General features: G+C 64.0%; 3 protein-coding genes and 1 non-coding gene across 4 annotated transcripts; 2 read left to right on the forward strand and 2 right to left on the reverse strand.

Annotated features, from left to right (window-relative positions):
- Positions 1-1,407: 1,407 nt before the first annotated feature.
- MCRIP2 (MAPK regulated corepressor interacting protein 2) lies at positions 1,408-5,385 on the reverse strand. Its single transcript, XM_074596848.1, has 5 exons — positions 5,143-5,385; positions 4,949-5,030; positions 2,902-3,029; positions 2,551-2,652; positions 1,408-1,897 (listed from the first exon to the last, which is right to left on the reverse strand). Exons 1-5 carry the CDS (start codon positions 5,192-5,194, stop codon positions 1,827-1,829), a joined length of 435 nt encoding a protein of 144 aa, XP_074452949.1. The 5' UTR covers positions 5,195-5,385; the 3' UTR covers positions 1,408-1,826.
- Positions 5,386-7,145: 1,760 nt separating this feature from the next.
- On the forward strand, positions 7,146-7,216 carry TRNAG-CCC (transfer RNA glycine (anticodon CCC)). Its single transcript has one exon. It is a non-coding gene; the product is annotated as a tRNA-Gly (tRNA).
- Positions 7,217-7,222: 6 nt separating this feature from the next.
- On the forward strand, positions 7,223-10,826 carry METTL26 (methyltransferase like 26). The gene is made up of 6 exons (XM_074598455.1): positions 7,223-7,540; positions 9,247-9,409; positions 9,558-9,617; positions 10,000-10,067; positions 10,282-10,360; positions 10,450-10,826. Exons 1-6 carry the CDS (start codon positions 7,350-7,352, stop codon positions 10,495-10,497), a joined length of 609 nt encoding a protein of 202 aa, XP_074454556.1. The 5' UTR covers positions 7,223-7,349; the 3' UTR covers positions 10,498-10,826.
- A 419-nt stretch (positions 10,827-11,245) lies between these two features.
- On the reverse strand, positions 11,246-13,914 carry WFIKKN1 (WAP, follistatin/kazal, immunoglobulin, kunitz and netrin domain containing 1). Its single transcript, XM_074598718.1, has 3 exons — positions 13,855-13,914; positions 13,489-13,761; positions 11,246-12,730 (listed from the first exon to the last, which is right to left on the reverse strand). Exons 1-3 carry the CDS (start codon positions 13,912-13,914, stop codon positions 11,246-11,248), a joined length of 1,818 nt encoding a protein of 605 aa, XP_074454819.1.
- Between the last annotated feature and the right edge of the window lie 3,650 nt (positions 13,915-17,564).

Raw genomic sequence — 17,564 nt, forward strand, 5'->3', positions numbered from 1 at the left:
TTCACCCGGGGTGGGCAGCAGAGGGAAAGGGGGAAATTGCATGAGGGTGAGATGTCAAAATGCGATGGGCTGGCAGCACCCTGAGCGCAGCAGCACACCTGGGAAACACCACCCCCCCCCCTTCCAGCACACATCCCAGTGGGATACTGGTGACACCCCCGGCAAGGCTTGGGACGGGCGGCACAGAGGCAGCGTGGCCCCTGCCATGACAGAGGAGTCAAGGGCAAGGATGGCATCTCCTGGTGCCAGCCCCCCCCACTGCTGGGGTCATCTTGGCCTAAATGAAGAAAGTCTTAACAAAGCAGCATTTCGCAGTCACACGATGCTGTAACAACCCTCTGGCCACAGCAGGAGCTGCCAGCTGTGCACAGTGCTGCTCACTGGGGGTCACAGCTGCAGCCCCAGGGCATGAGCAGGGCTGCTCATGGGACAGACACTGCAGCTCAGGGACAGCCCAGCTCAGTGCTGGCCCTGCTCTGCCCCCACTTCCCCCAGGTCATGGTGGCCATGTGTGGTGGGAGAAGCATCCCAGGCCCCAGGTGGCCGCTGCTCCCCTCTGGCTGCAGTGGGGCTGTTATTCCCATCATAGGAATAATAAAGATTTTATTTTTTTTTCCCCAGTGGGTGTTTTCTGGCCTCCTTTGGAGTCTGAGAGCAGCTCCAGCCCCTCCAGCACACTTGGGCTGTGCCGGGCTCCTGCTCCCTGCCTTGTGGGCAGGACACAGCAGGAAAAGAGGGGGTGTCCTCCAAAACCTGACCTGGAAGGGCTCAGTCCAGCCTGGAAAAGCCCCTGGGCTGAAGGATTTTTGAGCATCGGCTGCCTTTGGGAGCAGAACTGGGGATGTCCCCACCCTTCCACCACAGGAAGCCACAACCCCCTTTCTCTTAGCCCCACTGCACCCTAACAGCCACAGGCAAGGGAGGAGACCTTAAGCTTGGGGCTTAAAAGGCTTTTGTCACCACAATGTCAAGGGCCTCCATGGCAGGGAGGGCTGGCCCTGGCACCTTCATTCCTGCAGCTTTACCCACCAACGTATTACAGCTTTGCTCTGAGCCACAGCCAGGGTGCTCAGCCCCCTGCGCCCATCACCTGCAGATGCCCACATGTGTCCCCCCACCAATCCCAAACGTAACCCCCCCCCCCACCCCCACCCAAGGCAGCAGCCACCGCCCCTGGCTGAGCCCAGGGAGATGAGGCAGCACTGGGGCAGGGATGCAGCTCCAAGGAAGACAGGGAGATGCTCCAAGCCCTCTGCCCCCAGAGCAGCAGGGTACCCACTGGGGCAAGACTCAGCCACAAACAACTTCCCCCTCTGCTCCACGCCAGCCCAGGGCACAATGCTGCATCCCAGCTGCTTCACCATCTCCTGCCAACACATCCTCCCCATCCCACAACCGCCGCTCCACTGGCAGTTTCAGTGCTTTATTGCCTGGCGGTCCTGCTACAGCACCCCACTCTCCTCCCTGTGGGGCTGGATCCGCTCCCTCGGCCCCAGCATGGCACTGCAGTGTCCCTGGGAGCTGGTGGCTGCAGGAGCTGCAGCGGTCCGAGAACTGGCACTTAAGGAATCCTGGCTGGGGCCGCAGGCTGCTCCTCCACGCCGGGCGCAGGGAGGGGGCATGCGGCTGGGCATGGCTGTGGTCCGGTCCCACTGGGCTGGCAGCATGGGTCACTTGGGTTCGGCCATCTTTTAAAAATGTGGTTCTAAAACACCACCAATTCTGGGTTCTGACCAGCTGCTCTCAGCTTTGTTTCATTTTTTAAAAAAAAAAAAAAAAACACAAAAAAAAACCCAAAAAAACCCACCCCAAACCTTTCTTCCCTTTTATGAGCAGTTTTCGATTTTGGCCAGAAATTGCTGTGCCCACCACTCCTCCAGGTCGATGGGAACAAAGTCTGCAAGAGAGGGGAGAGCGTAGCAGAGCAGCTGGAGCAGGGCTCCGTGTGCTTTCCCTGAGCCACACCATTTGCCACTGGGGGGGGGGGGGGAAAGGGGAAAAAAAAAGACACCCCAAAATTTCCCCCACCCCTGTGCCGTGCCCCCAGAAGGCCAGGCTGAGTTTACAGGGACCTTCTCTTCTTGGGGCAGGAGCCCCCACGCTGTGCTCACAGCCCTTTCTCCAGCTGCCATCAGAGAAGCTCATCATCCCTGTCTCCGCTGCACTCTGACTTGGTCCTGCATGGCCCCAGGAGAGGCAGATCCCCATGGCAGGACCTAGGGGGCTCCTCTCCCAACCCACCCTGGTGGCTGAAGAAGGCATGATTTCCAGAAGTCACCAACCAGGTGTCCTGCTTGCTTGGGCTCCTCTGATGGGGCATGGTGGGACACCCCCACCACAGTGCTGGGAGCCAGCTGCCCCCCCAGCACCCCCCAAGTGGCCTCAGCCCCAGCAGGACAGTCCCAACCCAGCCCCTCTGTCACACCCAGCACTGGGATCATCCTCCTCCTCCCATCACAGCCGTGCTCAGGGGCCCGGCTGAGCCCACACCAGCTCATTGCACCCATGAGCCCAACGCACCCCTGAGTGCCCCGACTGCTTCCCACTTACTTTTCAGTCCGGGGTTGGGGGTCTTCTCTACATACTGCACGGGGCCGCAGACGCTCTCCCCGCTCCGGCTGCTGTCCAGCTGCTGCTCTACCTGCTGCCAGGCTGAGGGGGGACGGCAGGAGGGGACACGACAGGCAGTTTTGGGATGGGGATTGCCCAGCCCAGGAGAGGAGCAGCAGGTGGTGCAAGGGAGGGCAGGTACCCAGGCTGGGGACCCCAGCCCTGCCACCAAGACCCCCAGCACCATGCAGCTGCCTCAGGAGGGATCCCACATGCTCCAGCCCACACACCCCCCACCCCCAGGATGGGACAGTGAGGGGGTGCCTGTCCCCAGGGACCCTCCACCCTCACCTTCATAGACAAAGCGGACGTTCTCCTCGTGGGCCAGCGTGTAGCACTCCTCGGGGGCCGAGACCTGCTGTGGCAGCACCTGCGGCCTCTTCCCGTTCACTCTGTTGAAGACCAGTTTCTGGGCTGGGCTGTGGGGGGAAGCCAGGGGGAGGTGAAGTGGGGGTGGGTAGCTCTTCCCCCCACGGTTTGGAGCAAGGAGAGGTGCTGCCCTGGATTGTCCCACAGCATCCACACTCAGACACAGCATGCAACCCTGTCCCCAAGGGAGGGGACCCAAAGGGACCCAGCCCCCTGGGAGGGGGGTTCCTGCACAAAGAGGGGTGCAAGCGAGGGAAGCTCCCCAGGGAAAAGCAGGCACTGTCCGTCTCCCACCCATCCTCCAGTCCCAGCACCAAGCGCAGTCCCTAAAATAAAAATTTCTCTCAGCAAAATTGCTGAAATATCAGGAAAATGGAAGTGAAATCCAGTTAGGTGCCATTGTGCCGTTCTCCACAAACCAAACACGCTGGTTCGCTGCAGCAGCCCCAGCGCGTCCCCAAGGTGCCCCAGGACTGGGACCAAACCCTCTGCCAGCTGGGAGCAGGTCAGGCTTCCTCGGAGCTGGGATCCCCTCCCGAGAGCAGGACCCTGAAACCAGCCCGAGCCTGGAACCACCAACACCCGGCAGATCAAAAAAGAAAGGTTTGGGATGCGACTTGTGGGCACATCCAGTGCAAAACTTCAATATTTTGGCTTTTCTGCCCAGTTTGGGGCAGGACGCGGTTGCAACGGCCACGTTTCTCACCGGACAAAGTCTAAGGGGCCTTGGGAGCACAGACGGGTTATGGTGTACAGGGCAGGCGGGAGGGAGAACAGGCAGCCCCTGCCATGACGTCCCTGCCGGGAGGGCAGAGTGATGTCCCCCAGCCCCCCAGGACCCGGGGGCGGGGGGGGGGGAGCACCCCTGCAGGCAGGGCAGCTGGCAGGAGCCCCACCAGCCTGCCTGAAGGAGGGTCAGTGCGGTAGAAGCCCCAGTAGTTAATTAGTGAAAGGTGCCAGGAAGGAGGGGAGGGCTTTTTCTCATCCGTTCCTTGAGGCTGGAGGAATCGGGCAGAGCGGGGGGGGGGGGGGGGGCGGAGGGCACAGCTTGTCGCCAGCTCTCCAGCTGACAGCACCTGCGGAGCAGCAGCCATGACCCCTCCAGCTGCTTAAATCCCCCCCCAACAGTTATTTCTGCTAGAAGTTGAGAGTTTTTCACCCCAAAGCTATGCCCCCCCCCCCTCCCTTTAGGGACACGGGACATCCTCCAACCCCCCCCGCCGTGAGCCACCACGGTCTGCAGGAACCCCGGTCTGCAGACGGGATCTGCGCCCCGCCGGGGACCAGCCGGTTCCACACCGGTCCGGCGCGGAGCAGCCAGCGGGGTTTGTGCAACCGATGCCTCCCCCCGGGGCTGACGGGGGGGGGGGGGCGTTGCACAACCCCAGCCCAGCCCGGCCCCGGCTCTGCACCGCTCCGGCACCCCCGCACCGGCAGCATCTGCGGGCAGCAGCCCCCGGGCACCGGGACACCCCCCCTTGTCCGTCTCCCCGGGCCGGCAGCGCACCGGGACACCCCCCTGCCCGACCCCCCACACCCCGGGACATTCCCCCCTCCACCGCCCGCCCCCCCGGGGCCCGCAGCCCGCCACTGCTTGCACTTTGCCCGCTCCACCGGCCGCAACTCCCGTTCCCCCGAGCTCTTCGGAAGCAGCCTCATCCCGAACATCCCCGGGGGCGGGGGGACACGCACACACGACCAACTCCGGTGTCATCGTCCCGTGTCCCCCGTGTCGTCCCCGCCCCCCCGCGAGGGGCGGCCCACGCCGCTCGGTGCAGGCTCGGTGAGATGCGGGCGGGGACCGGCAGCGCTGCAACCCCCCGCACGCCCGGCCATGCGGGCACCGAGCGGTGTACCCCCCCGCCTCCCCCTCCGGTGCCACCCTCCCGCGGCCCCTCCCTCCCGGTCGGCGCGGCCCGGCCGCCCCGGTAACCTTTCCCCAAGGTCACGGCGGCGGCGCGGGGCTCACCTGGCGGGGGGCCAGGCGCCGGGCTGCAGCCGGCCCCGCAGCTCGCCCAGTTTGCTGCTCTCCACCGCCTGCTGCGTGGGACCTGCGGGCGGCGGCGGGAGACAGGGTGGAGGGGTGGGTCAGAACCGGGCGGGACGGGGGCCCACGCACACCCCTTGCCCCGGCCCCCCCCCCCTCCTCCCCAACCCCGGTACCTGTGCGGCGCTGCGTGGCCAGCTTGCTGGGGCCGCGCGTCAGCGTGTACATCCTGCGGCACCGGCCCCGCCGCCCCCGCCCCAGTGCAGCACGCGCCCCGCGCCGGGCCTTTAACGGGCCGGGCCGGGCCGGGCACAGCGACACGCCCCCCCCGCACTTAAAGGGACCGCACGGGGCAGCGAGGGGGGGACCAGGGGAAGGGTGGGAAGGGGGACACGCTCAGGGTGCATCGGGGCAGACGTGGGAGGTGGGGGAGGGGGACACATGCGGGGTACGTAAGGGACGCACGTGGGATGTGGGGACACACAGGGGACACGCACGGGAGACATAGTGGGAACACGTGGGTCATGGGGACACACATGGGACACAGGCGGGACACATTGGTGGCACAGAGGACACGCACGGGACAGATAGAGGGGACACGCACGGGAGACATAGTGGGAACACGTGGGTCATGGGGACACACATGGGACACATGCGGGACACATTGGTGGCACAGAGGACACGCACGGGACAGATAGAGGGGACACGTGGGACATGGGGGCACACATGGGACACGCACAGGAGGCACACGTGGGAGGTGGGGACACACAGGGGACACGTGGGGCACATAGGTGGCACATATGGAAGGTGTGTGGGGGACACGTGGGACACGCAGTGGACACACAGGGGGAACACATGGGGACACACAGGGGGCACATGTGGGAGGTGGGGGGGCACACATGGGACACACGCAGGACATATAAGGGGCATACATAGGACGTGGGGACGCACAGGGGACACGTGGGGTACGTAAGGGGCACACATGGGATGTGGGGACACGCGCAGGACAGAGGGGCACATGTAGGAGGCAGGGGGGACACAGGAAACGCACATGGGACACAGGAGGGCACACTTGGGACATAGGGACGCACAGGGGACATGCATGGGATACATAGAGGGTAGAAGTAGGACATGTGGGAGACGGGACATGCACGGGACACAGGGTGCACACAAGGGACATGGGGACACACAGGGGTCAAGTAGGAGAGAGGGCACAGGGGACATGGGACACAAGATGGCACAGGCACGCAGGGGACACAGAAATCACAGAGGGGATGTTCAGGAGACATGTGACACTGGAGCCATGGAACACACAGGGGACGCACAGGAGTCATTCCTGGGACAGGTAGGACCCATGCAGGGGACAGCAAGGGGGTCCAGAGGCAGGGCCTAAGGTGCCACTACCATGGGGACAGCGGTGTGACAAGTCCAGTGAGCCCTGAGCCATGCACCCCGTAACTGCCTGGGAGCTGTGGGCCACCGAGTGGCGCATCCCGGCCATCGCGGTGACCTTTGGAGCAGGGAAGGTGCACTGAGGTGTCCCCATGTGCAGCGCCGGGACAGGACCCAGAGCCAGTCCTGGCCACCTGTGGCTGGGTGGCACCTAGGGCTTTGAGGACAGGCTGTGTGATAAACCCACCGGGAGTTTCAGGGCTGCTCCAGCCTTGCTCTTGGGGCACCAAAGCCACCCCATGTGGGTGACCTTGGCCTTTACGCCCCAACAGTGGCGTGGCCATGGTACGGGAGGGTTCCCAGCCCCCCAGGAGAGCATCCCGCAGAGCAGGGCCTGATCCTGCGGGGTGCCAGGCACCCGTGGGTGGCTTGTGGGGGGCTTCCAGCTGCTGTCAGCCGTCATCTGACTTCCCCCAATCCTACAGGGCCCTCGTCACCACGCTTAAATACAACTGTGACACGGGGGGATGCCACCACTGACTCGTCACCTGCCCTGTCACCTGGGGGGGAGTGTTGTGCCTCAGTTTCCCCACTGGAGAGTGCCATGCGCCCCCGTTTTCCTGGGGTGTCCCCGCGGGGCATTAACCTGGTGCTGCCGGGGGCGGTGGGGATGGGGTAGGGAAGGCCCATGGGTAGGGCGCGCGGCAGCACCCACTGCCCCACGCCACCCTGGCTGCCGTCACCTGTGGAGACATTGAATATCAGTGGGGCAACAAACTTCAGCGAGGCGCCGCTGGTGTAGTGGTATCATGCAAGATTCCCATTCTTGCGACCCGGGTTCGATTCCCGGGCGGCGCAAAAATCTTTTACTGTGTGTTTTTTTTTTTTCCTTTTCCCCGTGACCCCCGTGGGAGGTGCCACCTGCGGCGCGTGGGGGCGGGTCCCCGTGGGGACGGCTGGGACTTGTAGTCCCGCCGCCCGTTCCCCCGCCATGCAGGCACCGGCGGCGGCGGAGCGCAACAAGGGCCCCATCCTGGCGGTGCTGCGGGAGTACGCGGGGCCCGGTGCGGTGCGGGTGCTGGAGGTGGGGGCGGGCGCGGGGCTGCACGCCGCTCACTTCGCCCGGGCGCTGCCCCAGACCCGCTGGCAGCCCTCCGACATCGACCCCCAGGCGCTGCGCAGGTGAGCGGGGAGCGCGGTGGGGGGGGTGTCCTTGGGGGGGCACAGCCTGCAGCCCCCACGGACCCACGGCACGGGCTCCCACCCCGGTTCTTATTCTTAACCAGGAAAGACCCAATATTCAACAGATGGCCGAGGCGCCCTAGCTGGATTCTTTTTTTTTTTTTTTTGCAGGAAAACCCCAATATCGATCTCTCAGGCAGCCCAGGCTCCCCAGCCGGTGCTGTGTTTTATTCCAGGGAAAAATCCAATATCGAACTCTCAGGCAGCCCGGGCTCCCAACCTCCATGCTTATTTTTAACCAGGGAATACCCACTATCCAACTCTCAGATGGCCCCAGCACCCCAGCTGGATTCTTTGTTTTTTTTTTCCAGGAAAACCCCAATATCAATCTCTCGGATGGCCCAGGCTCCACACCTCGGTGCTTTTATTTTTATTCTAGAAAAGACTCAATATTCAACTCTCAGATGACCCCAGGCTCCCCAAGTCGATGCTTTATTTTTTTTTTTTTTCCCCCAGGAAAGCCCCAGTATCCAACTCCCAAACAGCCCTGGCTCCCCAGCTCACAACTTTATTTTTTTCCCAGAAAAGCCCCAATATTCATCTCTCCACCAGCCCACCCCGCTACGGAGCGATTCCTGCCCGCAAAGCGCCCAACCATGCCCGGTGATCGCCCTCCCCTTATCCACCGCGATGCTCCGCGGTGATGCCGGGCCTGACACCACCCACCCCACTGGGACACCCCGGTGGCTCCCCCACACGCGGTGGCTGGCTGGCACCCTGCTCCTGCCGTCACGCCGTGTTTATTTGCCCTGCGCCAGCGTGCGTGCGTCCGGCCGCAGCCAAAAGCCCATCCAGGCATTGCAGCACCGGGCTGAGAGGGCTCGGTTTCCATTCAGGAAACAAAAATAAACCCTGGCTCTGCAGCATGGGGAGGAAGTCCCCCCCCCCGCCCGAAAAAAAAAAAAAAGCCAGTGGGGAGGAGCCGAAATGGGCGTCTGTCAAGGGTGTGGGGGGGTGCAGCTGGTGTTCTTCCCACCCGTCACCTCTCCAGCAGCAGCACCCGGCCCTGGTTAAAAATAATCCTCAGGCTGGGAAACTGCAGTTCCCTGCTCCGATGTGTCCAGAACTGAGCCCTGGCTGGCGAATGTGCCGGAAAGGGTATAAAGTGCCACAAAATCACAGGGGAGCGGTGCAGCGGTACCGGCAGTGTGCAGGCAGCCCGGGGGCGTGGGTGCAGGCAGCACGCAGGCAGCATACAGGCAGCCTGGGCACATGGGTGCAGGCAGAGCTGCAGGCAGCCCGGGGGTAAGTGCAGGCAGGGTGCAGGCAGCGCGCAGGCAGCCTGAGCACGTGGGTGCAGGCAGCTGGGAGGGCAGTGTGCTCTGGCGGCTCTGCTGAGAGGCAACGGGGAATTGGGTTTTTTGAGGCACTGGGGTCTCTCAATCCAGCTGCAGGGGGTTGCCCGGCTGCCCCCAGCACCCCCGTCACCCTGTTGCAAAGCTCGGCGATACCAGACCCCTTGCCCTGTGCTGAGCCCCCCCTACCGGCTGTGTGTTGCAAGCACAACCTTATATTAGACATCAGAGACTCCACCTGGGATTTGCTGCTGGCAGCCAGGATGGGCAGGTTTCAGGTCTGCCTGCAGCGAGTGCTGGGGGGGAAAACAATGCCCCAGCTGGGGACGACGTGGGGTTTGGTGCCCACAGCATTGCTGCCTATGCGGAGGCCATGCAGGTACCCAACATGCTGCCCCCGGTCCTGCTGGACGTCTCGCAGGGCTGGGAGACGTGGGGGGACACCCAGCCTGCCACCCTCGACCTCCTCGTCAGCATCAACATGATGCACATCGCGGAGCTGCGGTGCACCGAGGTGAGTGGGGACAGGGCTGGAGCCACGCCAGCCCCCTGCCACGTCCCTGCTCCCTGGCCTGGGGGTCCCAGGGCTGCGGAGGGGGCTGCCGGGGGGGAGTCGGTGTCCCCAGCCCTCTGACCTGCCCCCCACCTCTCTTTTTCCCCAGGGGCTGTTCAAGGGTGCTGGGGTGCTGCTGAAGCCCGGAGGAGTGCTCTTCACCTACGGGGTGGGTGCTGCTTGGCATCCTGCCAGGTCGGGGGTGTCCCTGGGTATGCTGGGGGGGGCAGAGGGGAGGGCAGCTCCAGGCACGGCTTGGCGGGGGGGGGGATTGGAAAAGGTGGGGGGGCTCAGGTTTGGGGATCTCAGCGTTTCAGGGAACACACTGAGACCTCATGGGGTGGCTTTGGCTGTTCACTCCCAAGACGGGAGGGGCCTGCGGTGGGTGACAGGACCGGTGGTCCCTCTCAGGGCCTTGCCCCTTCTCGCTCGGCTTCTGTGCTTGGTGGGGGCAGCAGCCTGTGGGCTGGGAAGGGGGTGGGGTGGGTGTGTGTGTTTGGGGGACACACACGATGGCTGGTGCCCGCAGCTCCATCTTCCTGTCCCCGCAGCCCTATGCCGTGGATGGCCAGATCAGCCCCCAGAGCAACGTGGACTTTGACCACAGCCTGAGGCAGAGGTAGGAGGGGGAGGCCGGGGGCCCAGGGCTGCTGGTGGCCTGGTGCCACAGCCACCGGGAGCTCCCTCCCAGCATCATCCTTCAAGACGAGACCTAAAGTGGCTCCTGGGAGGAGCCTCCCCCCGACCTGGGGGCACCCCCAGGAGGTGGGGACACTTCGGGGAGCAGGAGGGCAAGATGTCTGTCCCTCTGACCTTCGCCTTCCTCCCCACAGAAATCCTGCCTGGGGCCTTCGGGACACAGCGCTGCTGCGGCAGCTGGCCGAGGCCAACGGGCTGCACCTGGAGAGGATGGTGGGTGCTGGGAGTCTGGCAGGGAGGACGACGACGACAGTCCCCACACCGGTGGGGACCCCCCTTGACCCCTCTCTCTGTGCTTCCAGGTGGACATGCCAGCCAACAACAAGAGTCTCATCTTCCGCAAGCAGTAACCTGCCCCGACGGCACCTCCCGGCATGGCCACCCCCCACCCCTTGAGGGGGGCTGGGCTTGGCGAGGGGGGGGGGGGCGTCTCCCCCAGCCCCTTCGGGGCTCCCTTTGCGATGGGGTGCCCCAGCCTGGCCCAGAGGAGCCACCACAGCTACCACAGGCTGGGGGGATGGGGCACAGCACCCCTGGGCATGGGGGACATTCCTTGCTTAGTCCCTGTTTCCCCGGAGGATGCTGTGCCAAAGGTGGGGGGGACCCATTCCCCTTTTTCACCCCCAGGACTGTGCTGCTGCCCCCAATAAACTCCGGGGCCTTCCCCCCCGCCCAAGCAGCTCCCTGATGCTTTCAGCACTGACACTGGGGGGGGAGGGGGGGGGCGGGGTATTCCCTTTTGACCCCTGCAGCATCAGTGGGGAGTCAGATTGCGCACCAGGAGCACCCAGGGGTGGGAAGGTTTTTAGGGGGGGGGGGGGGGGAGGGTGTGTCCTGGCAGAGCTCCCACCCCTCTGCAACCCAACCCAGTCCTTTATTGCTGCTGACCAGGCTGGGGGCTCGTTCTCGGGGGGGGGGGGGGGGGCGGGGCATGTGGCAGATAAATTACAGGGGAGGTGGGAGCTGGGCTGGGGCTCGGTGTGGGGCTGGGGGGGGAACTACCTGACGGTGGTAACCGCTAGATACAAGCACTGGTGCGGGGGCTGCCCATCGTGGGTTTGTGCCCCCCCGCCCCATCGGCACGTCCCGGCTCTTCCCCTAGTCCTGGAAGCGGTTCAGGAGGTCACAGGTTTTCTTCTCCATCAGCTCGTAGATCTTCTTCACCCGCTTGTCGTTGGCTGCCCGCACATAGCTGCTGGGGTCCAGCGTGGCCATGCCATCGTGCACCTCGCCCATGATGATGAGCGGCCCGTCCTCCGCCGTCATGTTGGGGCAGGGGCAGCTCCAGTCCATGTCGGTCAAGGTCACCTCCAGGTACTTGATGTTGAAGAACTTGAGGCCCATCTTCTCGTCCTTGAGGACATCCTCGAGGGCGAAGCGGGCAATGCCGGAGTCCTGGTCCTCCACGATCTCCATCAGCCGGCCCACGATGGCGAAGTCGCTGCGGCAGAGGCTCAGCACCATCTTGCTCTTCAAGCGGCAAGCCTTGCACTGCAGGCTCTTGGGGAAGGGGCAGACGTCCTCGCAGGTCTCCTTGCTCTCAAAGTTGTTGGTGTTGCCCTCGCAGCCGCCGTAGACGAAGGAGTGGCACTGCTTCAGGAGGTGGTTGTAGGCCCAGCGGGGCTCCCAGTTCTGGCAGGGACCCTGCACCATGGGCAGCAGGCAGGTGGGGCGGGAGCTGCCCAGGCAGGCAGCCCGGCACTCCTCGTAGGTCTCGAAATGGTTCCTGTTGGCCCCGCAGCCCCCGTAGTGGAACGTGAGGCAGGAGCCCTGCTTGGCGTCGAAGTGCCAGCGCACCTCCAGCGCCTCGCACCGCCGCCGGTCTGGCTCTTTCAGGCACTCGGTGCTGGGGAAGGGCTGGGGGCTGCCAGCCCGCGGGGTCCCCCCAGGCTCCTGCCTCACCACCGACAGCGGGAAGTCGGCACGGAGCAGCCCGGCGGCGTTCCTGGCCGTACAGGTGTAGATGCCGGCGTCCTCGTGGCGGGCATTGTAGATGACCAGCTGGCCGATGTTGGTGACAACCACGTTGCCGTACATCTGGTCTGGCCGCATGATGAAGTTCTCCTCCCGCTCGCTCTGCTTCTCCCAGGTGATGTCCGGCCGCGGGCGCCCGCTGACGTCGCAGCGGAAGCTGACGGTGCCGCCAGCGCGCACAGACTGGTGGAAGGGGTTGCTGTAGAGCGCGGGGGGCACTGGCACCTCGGGGCCGGCCCCTGGCGTGGGGTGTGCCGTTGTCTCCTGTGGCATGGGGCTGGTGTCGGGCCAGGTGAAGATGTGCTTGCAGGGGACGGTGGTGAGGCGGGTGCCACGCAGGCAGGCCTCGGCGTCCATGTAGCACTTGTTGTAGTAGGTGAGGCCGTCAGAGGCGCAAGTGAAGTTGGGCTCCTTCTCGCAGCGGTCCTTGCACTTGCAGACTGGCTGCCCGTCCCAGATGTCGCAGTCGGAGCCCTGCTGCGCGCACACGAAGCTCTCGCAGGAGGCGGCCGGCGCCAGCGCCAGGAGACTGCCATCGGCGAAGCGGGCGGCCACGCAGCTCCGCAGCCCGCACACGTTGGTGCAGCACTTCTCGAAGCCTTCACAGTCCTGGCCATGGTGGGGAGTGGGGAGAGGGAATTGCGGGGGGGATGACGTGGGGATCAGCGCCGTGCCGTGGGTGCTGTTCCCACCCCGCCCTGTGATTTCGGGTGGGCAGGTACACCCCCAGCATCGCTGGGCTCCAGGTAAGAGCCAGACCACCCCAGAACGGCCCCAGCCCCGCCTCAACACCCCCAGCAGCGTTAGGGGCGCGCTGCAGTGATGATGGCCCCTTCTAGCCTGGCAGACGGCTTCTCACCCTCTCAGCTTTTGCTGGCTGAGGGGTGGCAGAACTCATTACACAGATGAACTGCAAAGGAGTCAGTCCCCCTGGGCCCGAGCAGCCCTAACCAGGTAGAGGTGGCCGTGCCCCTCCTCACTGCTGCAGAGCCCGGAGCTGGGGCTCTCGGGGATGTGCAGCCTGGTCCGTGGGTGGGCTCCTGCCCCCAGGGAAACGGAGGGGGCAGGGGAGGCCGTCCACTGCCCGATGGGGGTCCCTGACCCAGGACACCCACTCCCCTTGTCCCAGCCCCTCAGCTGTGTGGGAGCATCCTAGGGCATGGCCCAAGGGGGAGGACATGGGGGGCAACAAGCAGTTTCTTTGCCCACTGGAGGGGGCCAGGGAGCAGGGGGCGAAGTTGCAGCTGGGCTGAGCCTCCCATCAACTGAACCAGCTGCACCGGGTGTGGGACCCGCACCCCAAAGCATCTCCCTCAGGGACCTGGATGTTCCCCCCCCCGCCGTCCCCCACCGCAGCCCCCGCTCACCTGGTCAGCCTGGCACTCCCGCTCACAGGTGCTCTGCGCGTCCACCCACAGGTTGGGGTTCAGCTGGTTGGGGCAGACCCCCAGGTGCCGCACCCTGCCCGGCTGCAGGCTCAGCCCGGCCGCTGCTGCTGCCAGCAAAGGCAGGAGGAGCGGGATGCCCGGGGGGGCATGCTGCCCCCCGCCCACTCGCCGGCCCCGGCCTGGCCGGCTGAAATTCCCACGAAGAGGCATCTGGCCAGCCCACGCCACTGGCCTGGCTCGCTGGCGAGGGCTGGGGATAAATCACATTCAGGATGGAGGGGATGAGGGAGAAGGCGGGCAGGCAGGGGGGACAAAGAGGAGGAGGAGGGGAAGAGGACCAAAGCTCTGCCCTTCAGAACGCCCAGTGCCTGCCGGCCTGCCTGAGATGCTGCCCATCACTGCCATCCATCGCTGCTGCTCGTCTCTTGGGGTGCCGGGGACACGGTGGCAGAGGTGTCCTGGGCGAAAGGGGCTCAGTCCATCGCCAGCTGCGGTGAGCGGGGCGAGTGGGGTGGAAGGGGAGGACGGGAAGGTTGTAATCTGAATCCCCTCCCTTCCCACTGATGTTTCTGGGTGTTTGGAATGGGAAAGGCGCTGACCTCAGCCTCTAACCCCTGCAAGCCCAGCGATCGGCTGGGCAAACACGGGGCCGGGGCGGGGGGGGGGGGGGAGATCAAAGGCAGAATGCGGAAAGTCTCCAAAGAGGGAGAGTGAAAGGAGGAGGGGGGGGACGACGACACAAAAAAAACCCGCCCGGCCCATGGAGCCGAATTCCTGCAGGATGAGAAAATAGCCAGAGCCTGTTGTCCACTCAGAGAGGGCCACCGGCGGGGAGACATGCTGAGCCCACGCTGGGGGCTGCCCTGGGAGCCCCTCACCCCGCACCTCGCTGCCTGCCACCCACCGGGCAAAGGCAGCCCGGGACCAGGGTGCCAGCACTGGCCCACATCCACCCTGCTCGTCCCTGCGTCATCCCACGGGTGCTACCTGGTGACACCCAGCATGGGACCCTGGCCCGCCTGGCACAGTGGGTGCCCACCCAGCCCGCCGGACAGGTCACAACCAGCCTGGCGGCAGCGCCCAGCCCTCCTTCCCCGCTGATTTATGGCCAGAATGTATTTTTCTGAGCTGGACAGCAGTGCCTGGCCGTGCCAGCCCCTGGCGGGACTGCTCCGGCACGCTGTGCCTGGGCTTCAATCCTGCTGCTGCCTCCCTGAGCATGTCCTGCAGCTGGCCCTGAGCTGGCAGGAGCCGGCCCTGGCTCCCGGGCCAGATTTCCCTAATCCCCGCTGGAGACTGACCTGCAACAGGAACATTTCATGGCATTTCGGGAGCATTAACTCTTCTAGCACCGGCGAGCGCTGTGACCCACCCACCTCAGTGCTGAGGGGGGAGCAGCAAACCCACCCCAGGGGGCTCAGCACCGCCAGGCTACCCTATGCAGGGCTGCAAACTGGGGCGGGGGCAGGCGGTGGAGGGGTCAAAAAAAAAATTAGGGCGCCTTTTCTTGATTTTTTTTGGGGAAAAAAAACTAACCCACCCGCACTGCAGAGGTGTTTTTCCCATGTGATGGTCCTATGCTCCCCCTGCCTGTGGCTCCCGGAGCAAGCCCCATTGCACTGGACCAGGCACTTTTGGGGGGGGCCCTTGACACCCGCCATGCTGGCAGACGCAGGACACAGAGGCAGTGTCCCAGCACGCTGACCTCCCGCCGGTGCCGCTGACACGGCGCTGCGACCTGCAACTGCCGCCACTTTGCTGCCTGAGTGGCCGCTGAGGCCAGCAAACATCCGTGCCGCCAGTGGCTCTGTGCTGGGGCTCCCCGGGGGGCTGAACCCCCAAAGGCCAGCCAGGCCTGACATCAGCTTGCCACGACCAGGGACATGGCTGTGCCCAGGGACGCTAGCTTCATGGCCAAGCAGCCACCTGAAGGTCTGGCCGGCCCTGGACACAGAGGGGAGGTTACGCTGCCCTGCGACACTCGCGGGGAGGCTGGTGAGATGTTTTGCAAACAGGGAATTGTGTCAGGATGGCCCAGAAGCTGCTGGGGGCCATACCCTGCCTGTCTGTCCTGCTCCCCCCTCCCCCCGCCCTGCCCCAGACACTGGGTGCTGAGCACCCCGCTGCCTGCAGCAGCATTACACATGGAGATCCCCAACCCCCAAACCCACCTTGGGAGGCAGGGGGGCAGGCTGCCATGGCGCCTTGATTGCCAAGGATGCAGCCTGAGGGCACGGAGCCATTTTCAGGTGCTCCAGGGTCCCTCTGAGGGCGCTGGGGCAGCAGGAAGGGAAGGGGGGGGAAGAGAAAACCAGGAGCCCAGCTTTGGACTGCACGGCCCATCCCCACATTAGGGGCCATGCAGTCACAGCAACATGGGCTGGGAAGATGCTGGTGCTGGGGTTTAGGTCAAGTCCTGCCCCAATGGCCCTTCTCCAGAGCTGGAGGAGGAGCCCCCGAGGGGTGGCCCATATTTCTTTCACACCAGAGCCCGAGATGCCCCATCCCTGTGTCACTGAGACCAAAAGTGGCGAGGCCAGGACGAGCATCTGCCAGGATCCTTTGCCTCGGCAGCATGAGGCCAGGCGGAGGGATGCTGGATGCCGTGTGGTTGGAAATGCAGCTCCCAACAAGTTGGGACCCTCACCCTGGCCTACGGACCCCTACCTGGCCTATCTTCTAGCCTTTTCATCAGAAGATGAAAGAAAAAGTGATTCCCCCCACTCTGGACCAAGCCCACGACAGACTCGCACCATCTAAAGGCTTAAAGCAGCTGTAACTTCAGTCTCTCCCAAACTGCTTGCCTCCACCCACCAAGCACCCACCGCACCCCAAAATGGGGATCTTTTGGGGTCGTTTTCGAAGATCCCAGACACTGATAGGAGTTTAATGGCTCATTTTCTCCCCTCAAGGCAAGGGAGCACAGGAAGCAGCTTGGCACCTCGTCATGGAGGGATGGGGATGGTGCCATGTCCCTGCTCTGGTAACAGCCTGCACCCAGGGCGGGGGGCTCCTGCCCCACCAGTGCACCCAGGGGTGGGCACATCATCGCTTTCAAGCATCTCGTGTGCAGTCAGACGAAGGTCACCATTTCCTCACAGCCTCCACAATGCAACCGCGCAGGGAACGGTGGGACCAACCCAAGATCCCCTCGAATCTGGAAGGTGGGTTGGGAGAAACGCACCCGACTGGGAAAAATCCGAACCAGCCCAGAACAACCTGCACCCTCCTCTTTCTCCAGGGAAGAGGGACCCGTAAAGCTCTGTCCAGCCTTTCCCCCACCACTTAGGCTCTGCTGTGTGTTTTCTTGCCCTGCTGGTCCCGAGACAGCTGCAGCCAAGGCAGCTCCTGCTGCTCCAGCGTAATGGGCTCTGGCCCCACCTGAAACCACACACAGCCTTTGTTTTGGCGCTGCTGGCAAGAGGGAACAGACACTTCCAGAACCCCCCTGAAACAGGAAAAAAAAAAAAAAGCCTCCGTGACTCTTCCCTGACCAGGCTTTCACCTTAGCTCCAGGGTTTTCCAGGCTGCAGACACTATCTCATTTCCCCCCTGCCCCCTCCCAGCCCCGGCAATTACAACTTAAGCTGTTAAAACAAGCGTGGCCAGTCTGGTACGAAGTGGAAAATCTGATCCGAGGGAAGCGAGCAGTCAGGGGAAAAGGGAGGTCAAGGGGAGGCAGGCTGGGAGCCAGAGAGAAAAGGATGGGGTGAGAAGCTTCCCCCCATCCCAGCAGCAAACCCCCTTCCCAGGGGGTCCTGGCTCCCAACGCCAGCCCCAGCGATACCCCGATGGTGACACCAGTGCTCTGAGTCCCCTACGGCACCTTCTCCATTTCAGACATTTATCCCAGCTTGTTTCAGTCTGGGTAGGATGGGGGAAATAGCACCACAGCACTCGTTCCTTGCTCCCCCAGGATCGCCCGGACCCAAAGAAGCGATTTAAGGCTTCGACTGTACTTGTGAAACCTGTCCCCACGCAGCAGGGACTGTGCACAGCCCCACGCCAGCCCCTGGGGAGCCCGGCTTCCAACAGCCACCGACACCACGAACCAT

The sequence above is a fragment of the Larus michahellis genome, chromosome 8, assembly GCF_964199755.1.
Source record: "Larus michahellis chromosome 8, bLarMic1.1, whole genome shotgun sequence".
Classification (NCBI taxonomy): domain Eukaryota; kingdom Metazoa; phylum Chordata; class Aves; order Charadriiformes; family Laridae; genus Larus; species Larus michahellis.